The sequence below is a fragment of the Pan troglodytes genome, chromosome 10 (assembly GCF_028858775.2).
Source record: "Pan troglodytes isolate AG18354 chromosome 10, NHGRI_mPanTro3-v2.0_pri, whole genome shotgun sequence".
NCBI classification, from domain to species: Eukaryota; Metazoa; Chordata; class Mammalia; order Primates; family Hominidae; genus Pan; species Pan troglodytes.
The window spans coordinates 111,976,918-111,988,943 of NC_072408.2; the positions used below are offsets into that span (position 1 = coordinate 111,976,918).

At 34.5% G+C, this 12,026-nt stretch overlaps 1 protein-coding gene across 8 annotated transcripts in view; it reads left to right on the top strand.

The window, feature by feature from the left end:
• The window catches only part of WASHC4 (WASH complex subunit 4), a 61,071-nt gene extending 50,947 nt beyond the window's left edge, over positions 1 to 10,124 (top strand). For 5 of the 8 annotated variants that reach the window (XM_522571.8, XM_054664636.2, XM_016924092.4 and 2 more), the window contains 5 exons: positions 1,003 to 1,150; positions 3,742 to 3,838; positions 5,104 to 5,300; positions 5,630 to 5,729; positions 7,859 to 10,124. In XM_522571.8, coding sequence (XP_522571.3) covers positions 1,003 to 1,150; positions 3,742 to 3,838; positions 5,104 to 5,300; positions 5,630 to 5,729; positions 7,859 to 7,926 — 610 coding nt within the window. In that variant the 3' untranslated portion in view covers positions 7,927 to 10,124. Of the gene's footprint in view, positions 1 to 1,002; positions 1,151 to 3,741; positions 3,839 to 5,103; positions 5,301 to 5,629; positions 5,730 to 7,509 lie in introns of all 8 variants that reach the window. The other 3 variants (XM_063787075.1, XR_010148442.1, XM_016924090.4) reach the window with 3 other exon arrangements.
• The last annotated feature ends 1,902 nt before the right edge of the window (positions 10,125 to 12,026 follow it).

Consider the following 12,026-nt stretch of genomic DNA (forward strand, 5'->3'; position numbering starts at 1 on the left):
GCCCCAGCACAGAAGCTTTGCTCTGGAATAGTCTGTTAGATAGCTTAGCTCTTTGCCAGATTACATAAGCCATTTACAAAGTTAAGCCATTTGAAGTCATGTGCCTGAAAATGGTTTAAATAGTTTGTGATGTGTGTCTCAAAGGAAAGGATCAGACCTTTACCTTATGTTAAATGATGCCATTCACTCCGAAAGTGCTGACCATTTAAAAAATATTTTGAAGCAGTGTGAGGAAATCAGAGAGTAGGATATTGTCTTCTAAGATCTCTAGGGTAAAGCTGACTGCTAGTTGGAAGATCCAGATTGGTGCAAGGGAGTGGTTGATTGAAGTCAAGGAAATGTAGGGTCATGATAATGAATAGATGATCTGCATAGACAGGGGAGAACTGGAGCAGGCATCCTAATCCTGCGTAATTGTAGGACGGTGGTTAAAAGGTTAGTAGATGTCTGCTGTTAGGAAGAAGTAGTTGAGTATTTGGGTAGTTAGATATAGTTGGATTATGTGAGTCACAAAGGAAGATTTCTTTCTTACAGTGGTGGAGGAATAATAATTGAAAGTGGTAGTAGCTGTACATGAGGGATGCAGGAGAAAAAGCAGCTGATGTTTTTGAAGGTTGAGAGGGAAACTGAGTTCTTGAAAAAAGAGCCAGGTTTATGTTGAGGTAAGGGGATGTAGGAGAAATGTTAGAGATTTAAGGGGAAGAGGAAATATTTACAATGAAGAGGAGTTCTACAGGCCTCACTGTGGGAAGAAGAAATACAGAACTATTTTAAGTCCCAAGATGTTCTAATAGTCTATTTTTGGGACTAAATTTACTAATATTGATCAGTTTTCTGTCCATAAGAAAATAAGTTTATTCTGAACTCCAAGAAAATTTTCTTAGAAGTGTCTTACAGTGTTTCCTGCTTTTCAAGTGTTCTTATCTAAACTATTGAGAGATGGATTTTTTTCAAAGCCACGCTTCTTTTGAGAAAGGAACCAAATAATTTTTTGCTTTTTAGGCATTTGGATTCAGTCCTCAGTGATCACACACGAAATTCTGCCGAAGGCACAGAATATTTCAAAATGCTTGTGGACGTTTTTGCTCCAGAATTTCGAAGGCCAAAGAATATACATCTCCGAAATTTCTATATAATTGTTCCCCCTCTGGTGAGTATTTCCAGAACCTAAAATGAATTTTTTTTAAAAAGAGTATGCATGAATAGATCTGGTTTCTTTGTAACACGAAATGCATACAGACTACACTATTAATTTCCTGGTTGCATATAAAACTAAATGTGATCTCAGTGAATGTGACATAGAATTTTTTATTTGTTAGCCATGCTGAAGGACACTTTCTTATTGTTAGATTTTTTTTTTCTTCTGAGATGGGGTCTTGCCCTGTCACCCAGGCTGGAGTGCAGTGGTGTGATCATGGCTTACTCAGGCTTGACCTCCTGGGCTCAAGCCAGCCTCCTGCCTCAGCCTCCCTAGTAGCTGGGACGACAGGTGTGCACCACCATGCCTAATTTTGGTAATTTGTTTTCTTTTTTAAGATATAGGGTCTCACTGTGTAGCCTAAGCTGGTCTTGAACTCCTGGGCTCAAGCAGTCCTCTTGCCTTGGCCTCCCAAAGTGCTGAGATTACAGGCATGAGCCACCACGTATGGCCTAAGATAGATTCTTATTTTTTTAAAATAATTACTGGAGAAATTTGAGTATTTTTTAAGTTATATGAGTATATGCCATAGAATCTTTGGGCAGAATTATTAATATATAATCATTTTAAGTGCTTAATGTAGAATAACTTTAGCTGTTACTATAGTTTTTTCTAACACATTTCTTAAAGCATATTGTTTGAAGATAACTTCTTTCTATTCAGTAGTAAATACTAACATCTGGACTAAATTTTTAATGCCTCTTAGAGTATGTAATGTGTTCTTGCTCTAACTCTGTAGTTGCTATCTAAAAATAGTTCAAGTTATCAAAAATTGCATTATAAAAACAGCTGTTCCATTAGGGAAAATGGAGTTAAGAATTTTTGAGAGGTATATATTAGTAATAAGAGTTGTTTTGGCTTAAGGTTCCTATAAAGTTTAAAAAAAATTGTAAGTAGATAGCTTTAAAATCTAAATATCACCCAGCAGATGAAGCTCTTTATTATATTTAATTTTGATCAAGAATAGTGACTTTTCATATTGCTGCCCAAGTTGTTAACACATCTTCTTACATATTAAAACCATTATTACCTATTGAAAGTAGCTAATAGCCTATAAACAGCTTTTTTCCATGAATTTTGTTTCTTTTATACATTTGTTAATTTTCTATCATAATTGTATTTTAACTATGATATAGCAAAAAATGTTCATATTCATCTTGTAAGAATCTTTTCATCTTAAGATAGTGTCAAACTGGAGGGAGAGTGTCGTATTTGGTAATACTATAGTTAACTTGGGGTGAGTTCTCACCATATTTTTTTAATTTGAAGGGCAATGTACTCAAACCATTGTAGACAGCAGTTAACCCATTGGTAAGCTTAGGAAAAAGTCTGGAGTTTTACAAGGCAGTTGTCAGAATTCGCTTAGTGATGGAGAAAACAAAGTGGATTAAAAGCACTACAAAGAAGTATAGAATACTGTTCTTGTACTTGTGTTTGTAGTGTAGTTCCAGAAAAAAGACAAGCATAAATGAGATTTCTAAAAAAGATTGAATTGATTGATAAAAAATTCACAAACAGGTGATTAATTGCTGAATAAGTTTCACAGTCAAAAAAATGAAACTTGGTTTTGTTTCCAGCGTAGGCTATTATAGTACTTAGCACACTGTATATCATAATTAGTTTTTAAACACTTCTGCATTTACTCTTCTAGAGCTGTGCTATCCATGTATAGTCACATGTGGCTACTTAAGTTAATTAAAATTTCATAAAATCATAAGGCAGGGCGAAAAAAATAAAAATACCTTTTTAAAAATTAAAAATTCAGCTTGTCAGTCATACTAGCCTCATTTCAAGTGCTCAGTGGCTGCTTGTGATTAGTGGCTTACTGTATGTACTGGATGGTGCAGATACACATTTCTGTCCCTGCCAACAGTGTTGCTCTAGACTGTGAACTCTAGATAGAAATCATTTGTTTAATCATAAGTACTTAATAATGCCTGGTATATTGTAAGCTTCAGTAAATCTTTGTTGAATAAAAGATATGATTAGATAAGGCATTTTGGAAGAGCTGAATTTTCAAGAGACGTACTGTTTTGAGGATTCACACTTAAGAACATGAAAAGAAATAGTATTTTCGAATGAATTAGGTAGGTGTAAGTAAGGACTGTCTTGCATATGTTTTTAAGAGTACTTGTGCTTTGAAATAAAGCAGGCCTACTTTGCTAACTCCAGCATTCACTTAATATATATGACTTTGGGTGAGATAATAAATCTCCCAAGCCTCGGTGTCCTTCTCTGTAAAATGTGCATAATATTTTATAATGAGATATACAAGGTACTGTTTTTGGGCTAAGTAGTGATTGAGGGAGTGCCCATATTTAAAGGACTTGGAAAGGAGATCCATGAAGATACACTTGTATAGATTGTATCTTCACCAAGAGGGTACCTAAGGCAAATGTTTCAGATGAAAAGGACAGGAACCTAGATTCTATTCTATTCTATTTATAGTGATTCTATTTATAATTTTTAAAATGTCTGTTATAGGAATTCTGAAGATTTTCTTAGCAAAATTGTTTTTCTAACATGTTGTTACATCTTTTTAGACCCTCAACTTTGTAGAGCATTCCATTAGTTGCAAGGAAAAATTAAATAAAAAAAATAAAATTGGAGCTGCCTTTACTGATGATGGCTTTGCCATGGGTAAGCTTAATGGAATTGTTTTTCCATTAATTTTATATTGACCTTGTAATGGATTCTTAGAAACATTTGCTTGAGAATAGGTCTATATGTTCTTTATAGATTTTTCTTTCTTTTTTCTTTTTTTTTTTTTTGAGACAGAGTCTCGTCTCGCTCTGTTGCCCAGGCTGGAGTGCAGTGGCACGATCACTGCAAGCTCCGCCTCCTGGGTTCACACCATTCTCCTGCCTCAGCCTCCCGAGTAGCTGGGACTACAGGCACCAGCCACCACACCTGCCTAATTTTTTTTGCATTTTTAGTAGAGACGGGGTTTCACTGTGTTAGCCAGGATGGTCTCGATCTCCTGACCTCGTGATCTGCCCGCCGCAGCCTCCCAAAGTGCTGGGATTACAGGCGTGAGCCACCATGCCCGGCCTATAGATTTGTTTTTCATGAGTGTTGTTTACCATGTTTTTAGCTGGAATACATGATTGACGATACTTGTTTTCTGTAGTTTATAACTTATTGAATGCCTTCTTAGTATTGCTAATCACTTGTCTACTTTGGCCTAATATTTAGGCTTTGTTTTTGTTGGGGTTGTACAGTTTTAACGTCTTTTATTTAGTTTCTCTGGTTTCCTTGTAGCTTCCTCAATTGCCATCTTGTTAGCAGTTGAAGTGTTTTTTTCCTTTCTTTTTGAGGCAGGGTCTTGCTCTGTCACCCAGGCTGGAGTGCAGTGGTGCAATCATGGTTCACTGCAGCCTCGACCTCCTGGACCCAAGCGATCCTCCCACCTCAGCTTCCCGAGTAGCTGGGACTACAGGCATGCATCGCCACATCTGGCTAATTAAAAAAATTTTTGTTTTTTTTAGAGACAGGAGTCTCACTGTGTTGCCCAGGTTGGTCTTGAACTCCTGGGCTCAAGAGGTCCTCTAGCCTCAGCCTCCCAAAGTATTGGGATTATAGGTACAAGTCATGGAAAGTTTTATTCTTTACGCTTACAGCTATATCGTTTCTCCTGGTGATTTATATGGCCATGTTAGTTATTTATTTTCTTCTTAATTGACTTGTCTTTAGTTATACTTCTACATTGTTTTTAAAGGAGGAATTAAGCCATTTTGTTAAACCCGTCATTCATTTATGCTGTAAAAGGTAACTTGAAATGGGACAAACTTAAAATGCTAGGAATTATTACTCAGAATGCTTAGTGTTGGGAATTATTGGTGAAGGAGTAGAATACCACTTCTGTACTCACTGTAATTTAACCTTAGTTTTGCTTATGCCTGCAGGTGTGGCTTACATTCTAAAGCTTTTGGATCAGTACCGGGAGTTTGACTCACTTCACTGGTTCCAGTCTGTTAGAGAGAAATACCTGAAGGAGATAAGAGCAGTTGCTAAGCAACAGAATGTACAGTCAGCCAGTCAAGATGAAAAACTCTTACAAACCATGAATCTCACTCAGAAGCGACTGGATGTCTATCTACAGGTAGAAAGGAGCCTAAGAGTCACATCTGCTTTGACTTACCATTTGATATCCATGACTTCTTAATGTCTGAAAAGCAGAAGCCATATAGAAACTACCATTTTCACAAGTGAGATGAATAGTGGCAAAAAGATTATATTTTAAAATGAGTGCTATTTGGAAGCCATTTGACTCACATCTTAAAAATGGGCGGGTTACTTATTTCAGTTTCTGTATGATTTCCACTAGAGCTTTTAAAAATAATAATAAGAGGCATAAAAATGCATATATTTTTGGTATTGTGCCGTAATAAGTATTTTTGGTTTTTATTTCAAATTTTTAAATTTACTTAGGAATTTGAATTGCTGTATTTCTCACTGAGCAGTGCAAGAATTTTCTTCAGAGCAGACAAGACTGCGGCTGAAGAAAACCAAGAAAAGAAAGAGAAGGAAGGTCAGTGAGTGGTTTAAATTTGGAAAGACCAATAAATGTCTTTAGTAATAGACAGTAATGCACCATTTTATCTGGTCAGACATCTAGCTTCTTTGTCCTTTTGGAAAATAACACAGACCTACCATTAAGTCTTTTTAAAAAAGTAAAGCCTATATAGATCTTGTGTGAAATTGAAAAGGAATTTATGTAGTTTATGCATTTCACACTTGGTAACCCTTTAAAACCTTGTTCAGGATCATCTGCTTTTAATTTAAATACACTTTTCACAAGTTTGGTTTTTCTTTCATGGCTCAGAAACTATTAGATTTGAAGGAACAAATAGAGGAGGACAGCTAAATGTTGCTGAAGGCAGAGCTGCTGATGACTAGATGTTGACTGAATGAGATGGGACAGATGATTAAAGAACTGTAAAATCATAGGGGCTATTTAGTTGTAGTAAATAGCATCCTGCCTTCTTTCATAGTCAGGCCCTGGAGACTCAGGCAATATAGCCATAATAATTGATAGTGATTTCAATGAACTTCAGTCATTAAGGAAAGGATTCTGTCCATTGTATTCTATGTAGGATGGTGGAAAGGAATCTATACTTTTTAAGGCGTAAGAGCATTGTTCAGTGTTTCATATTTAATGTCCCCATGATATATTTCTCTCAGATTTGAAATTTAGGAATAATCATCTTCTCTGAGAAACAGATGTTTCCCTTTTTCTGTCATGGATATTATATAGCATACATTTCTCATTGCTTGGAAGATCAAAACTAGATACAGCGACTAGTTAACCCTTATAATTTTCATGTTTACTAGTCTCCTTTTTGTCTTACTCGTGCTTCATGAAGTTTTCATAAATCAAGATATAAAGCTCTTCATAAAACAAGATGTTTTTATTAATCTTATTTTATGTTAATTTTTTAAATACACCTTTTTTCTTTATATAGAGTAGAGGTGACTCATTTGGGTAGACCACTTACGTGAACTACCTTATTTCTTGACATTGTTGCATAAATTAAATATTACTAATATTATTTATTAATTAGGTGCATATCCAGGCGTTTTGTGAATCTAGACTAAATAAACATGCTTGAAAAAATTGTTTCAGCTTATTAATCTGGAAGACAATATTAAATGAAAATTTATACATACTACATTTGTGTTCATTTTCAAGGATAAATTAGCAAAGCCATTTGGAAGAATCTGAATCAGTATAATCTAAATTATGAAGAAACTCAGTTATTGCCTCAGTTCTCCTCATGTGTTTCATGATGCCAGAACCTTTTCCCCAGCCCAGGTGACTGGGAAAACTCTGCCTGGCGATTGGACATTTGTTTTCAGGCTAAAGCATTAAAACAAAACAAACAACCCTTCAGTCTCATGGCAGTGGGATTCCTTGCTTTGGCCTATTCCTCTTAAGGAACTCTCCAGAGTTGCAGTTGTTATATTATCACTCACATCACTGTTCTAAGACTATTTCAGCTAAAGATTGCTCAGAGATATAGTCAGAGTTTCTGAATACATTACTCAAATAGTCTTTGTCTGTTAATGAAATATGCACACATGACATTTTGCACAAAAAGCCAGGAATTCATTCTGTCAAAAACAGTGAAAAGCTGCTTCATTTAAAATTATTTTAAGAAATAATATAATATATATTACATATAATTTATTATAATAAGTTATAAATACAAATGGAAAGTTATTCATTCTGGACAGTTTTGATATGTGAGTTTGCAGCCATGTTCCTACCAGGAATGACAATGTACTGTAATGGTTCTTTCTTGGCCCAGCTGGAGGAACTGGCGTGAGGGGAGCGGGCCTTTCTTAGACCAGGAATATCAAGATTCCTCAGGACAAAGGAGCCCATGTGGTTTGAAGCCCCACCCCAATACAGGTTCTGAGCTCCCTCAACTCCACCTTCATTAAAAACCAGTGGAAACAATTGCAGTGTTTAGCCTAGATTTTTAAAAATTTTAAAGTGTAAACAAGGTATAATTTGTGATGTTAGAGAAACATTTGATGGATGCAACTGTAATTTGAAGTTTGGCAATACAGCTCTTCTCAAATTTCTTTTACTTCTTAATTTATTGTTTAAAAATGAACATAAATATCCATTATTATTTTCACTCATGCTTTCAGAAGAAACTAAAACAAGCAATGGAGACCTGTCTGACAGCACTGTGTCTGCTGATCCTGTTGTGAAATGATATGGATGGTATTCACTGCACATATGATGAAATCGTCAGAATTGTTAAAACTTTTGCCAGTGGAATGGATAAATTATTGATGAATTGTTTCCTGGGTCACATCTCTGGAAAACAGATGTTACAATTCTTAAAGGCAGTGCTTTAAAGTGAAGTTCATTCTGTTTCCAAAGGCTCTACTTTCAAAGGTTAAGAATGAGATTTTAAAATTGGATTTTTGCCTGGACTTGAGGGTAGAAGATGTTTCTATTTGAAGTGAAGTTATAAAAGGGCAAATCCAGATTCATAAACTATCACCTCGGATTTCTTGTAATCTACATGTTTGTAATTTGTATTTGCATAGATCTTTGATCTATAGTTATTTCAAGTCATGGGAAATTCAATGCATATACTATATACAGCCAGTAAATACATGCTTAACAAAAGGAATGAGCCTGAAGTTCATAAAGAATACATATCAATATTCTTATAAAAGGAATATATGAAGATGGCTTTGATACTAGAGGTGAGGCACAAGTGTTTTATGTACTCTCAGTGTACAGTATAACTGATGATCCTTCTTTCATTGTTAATTTCATGTGACTCACAAGAGCTGCTGATGTCTTTGATGAGACATTTTATAACTAGTTTACATTGCTTTGAGAACATTTAACCTCCAACAGCTGCTTTAAATTTAAGATTTACTTAATACTCAGAAAATTCAGATAAAGCCATAGAGTCCTGTTTGAAGCTTCACTTCTATTTTGGTTGAAGGCTTGATGTATGATGTCAGAAAAAAAATTGAATGAATTATTTCTACATCCAAACTCAGGTTTCTTCTACATTAGATTGAATTGAAATTTTGGTGATGGTTTGGGTAGACTTTTTTTTTATATCAAGTATAATTTAAAACATCAGATTAAATAATTACACTGTTCAGGCTTTTAAAAAAATACCACTGTGAGAATAAAGCGCTAGTAAGATACATCACTTACTGATTTTAAAAGTACAGAAAGATTTTGAGTAAATTTTGTGCCCAGCAAGCTGTTAGTTTTATTTTTGTAAAGGTATGTAAGTTATTAAATGGTTAATCATGGCCTTTTAAAAATAAAATAAAGTGATACCTTTACAATGAAGACAAAAGTTTAAAACTTTCTAATACAAACACCATTTTGGGAAATGCTTGATTTTTTTCTATTGCATTTGTCTGCTAAACATTTCTTTGGATAAATCCTGCAAATACTTCTAACATTATTCTTTGATTCCAGCTTTTAGAATGGGTGTACAATGCCCTGTTTGTACTTACTGGTTAGGGTCAGGGTAACTTGCCAGCCCAAGATAAATACTTTAATTGTTAAAAGTCAGAAGAGACAGAATATGTAGGAAATGTTTGTTTATTATGTAAACATGGCTTACAGAATTATGAACAGTGGATAGATTAAAGGCATTTAATATTTGTAATTCATAATAACTGTAGAAATGGCCCTAAAGCATGCTGCATAATTAATAATTTATATTTTCATTATTATGTGTTTATATTAATGATCTTGCATTTGATTATATCAAATTCGTCATTTCATAGCAACAGTATTGTTTTCTCTGTTTTTCTTCTCTAACTTCTCTGAAATCATCTCCTATTAAGGGATAGAAATTGTTACTAGAAGAGAATCACATGTTCTCTGTTCATTATCCCTACATGTGTAAATTAATTATTTTATCAATACTAGATAGAGTTCACATGCTGACTCCCTGGATACCTACAGTTGAGAAGAAAATGACAGACAATTATTTTTCCTTTAGGTCAAAATAATGTCACTGCTATCTGGATAAATTATAAGTTCATATATTTGAAATAAGATCCTGGAAACGAATTTAAATGGTGTCAAACTGCAGAGCAACAGGGCTTCAGTATATTCACATCTAATAGGTTAATATGTACATTTGGATGATGATTTTTCTTGATAACATTAACATTAATTTTATTTTTTCAGACATACTGTAATTTAAAAATTAATGTGAGCGTTTGTTTTAAGTTCACAGAAAACTTAATAATTCAAATTCTCAGGAATTAAGGACTCACCATAACATTGTCAGTTCTAATGAAATTTTGTAAAAGATGGCAAGTTTGTTACCTCACTTGAGTGGGGTTTTCCTTTTCCCCCAATTCTAAGAGAATATAATGTGTATACTAAAACATTAATAAACATAATTTTGAAAATTTCCTTCCCCTGGATGTTTATGTTCAAAATTGAATGTCGTAAACCAGTAGTTCTTAATATTAACCTTTTTGGGGTCCCCCTTAATTGAATGAAATGAAATCTGTGGAATCATTTTTTTATAAAATGCATGCACATAGGTAAAAATTTGAAGTTTAAAATTGGCTCCTGTCAATGTATTCCAGGTGAAAGAAAGGTGTTTTCTTTCCTTTATACATCCTTGATCTTTCCAGAGCTTTTTTCCAATAAAAAGAACCAATATGAAGTTACTTTAAATCCTAATCCTGGAAAGGGATTATCAGTATGCATTGTTTAATGTTAGTAATAACTATAGTGCTATTTGCAAACCTGAGTTGAACTAAAAGAATACAGTAGTCTCCCCTTATCCATGTTTTACTTTCCAGTTTCAGTTACCTGTGGTCAGCTGTGGTCTGAAAATATTACATGGAAAATTCCAGAAACAATAAGTTTCAACTTGTGTGTTATTCTGGGTAGCATGATGAAATCTTGTGCTGTCATGCTGCATCCCGCCTGGGACGTAAGTCACCCCTTTGCCCAGCATCTTCATGCTGTATGTGCTACCTGCCCATGAATCACTTGGTAGCTAGGTTGTCAAATCAATAGTGTTTGTCTTCAAGTAAGCCTTATTTTACTTAATAATGGCCCCAAAGTGCAAGAGCAGTGATGCTGGCAATTCAGATATGCTATAAGAGAAGCCTTAAAATGCATCCTTTAAGTGAAAACATGAAAGTTCTCAATAAGGAAAGAAAAGAAATCATATGTGGGGTTGCTAAGATCTGTGGTAAGAATGAATCTTCTCTCCGCAGCATTGGTGACAGTATTTGTTACAGTTATGTTTCATCATTAGTTATTGTTAATCTCTTACTGTGCCTAACTTACAAACTTTATCATAGGCATGTATATATAGGAAAAAACAGTATATATACGGTTAGATACTATCTGCAGTTTCAGGCATGCACTGGGCGTTTTGGTGTATCCCTCTCAGATAAGCAGGGACTACAGTAACGACAACAGAGCCTTCAAAATATTACACTGGAGACAAGGTACAATCCTGTTAAATACTACACTGCAGAAATCATTCTTGGTAAAGTTAAGTCTGGTTGCTGTTCCTTTTTTCTTCTGAGGCAGTAAATTTGTAAAATTGGGAAAGATGAGAAAATATTGGATACTTCATGTTACTATTTTATGCTGTCTGCTAAATGTAAAAGGTAGGCTTTAATTGATTTTAATAATTGTAACAGGATTTTCTTTCCAGCTTCTCATTGCAGATGTTTCAGAAGACGGTATTCGTTTTTTAAGGGAAGTTTTAATATCACATTTTTTTTTTCAACAAAGGCTTTCAGATGTTAGGAATACTTTAATAGGCTGTCAAAGATGTGAAGTTTAAAAAGGGAATCCAGAATAAGTGGAAATCTGTAGAGAATAAGCAAAGGCAGTGAACTCAAGAGATGGTGATGGCAAAGTTAGAGTTCAGTTTATAACACAGGTCAGCATATATATAATGTATAAGAAAAGTTGGGCAAGTAAGTATTTTCTTTTCAGTAGTTTGGCTCCTCTTTACCACTCAGTTTACCTGATACCTCCATTTCCCATTAGTGGAGATATACTCAGGAATGTACATCAAATTTATTCAGTCGATGCAGATCTGATACCATAATTCTTGGATCATCTCTAAGGACTATAAATACATTCTGTAGGTAAGAGTCAAGCATTCTTTAATAATGCCCTCATTTGATGGGGGAAGGAGTTAACTTTTATACCTAGAAGCACTTGTCTTTATCAGATTAGTATTAAAGTATTTACTCTTTTCAGCATCTGTACAAAAGGGAGCAAAGTATTAAAGATATTATGCTTTAGGTTGATACTGCTACTGAATAAATCGTCAAA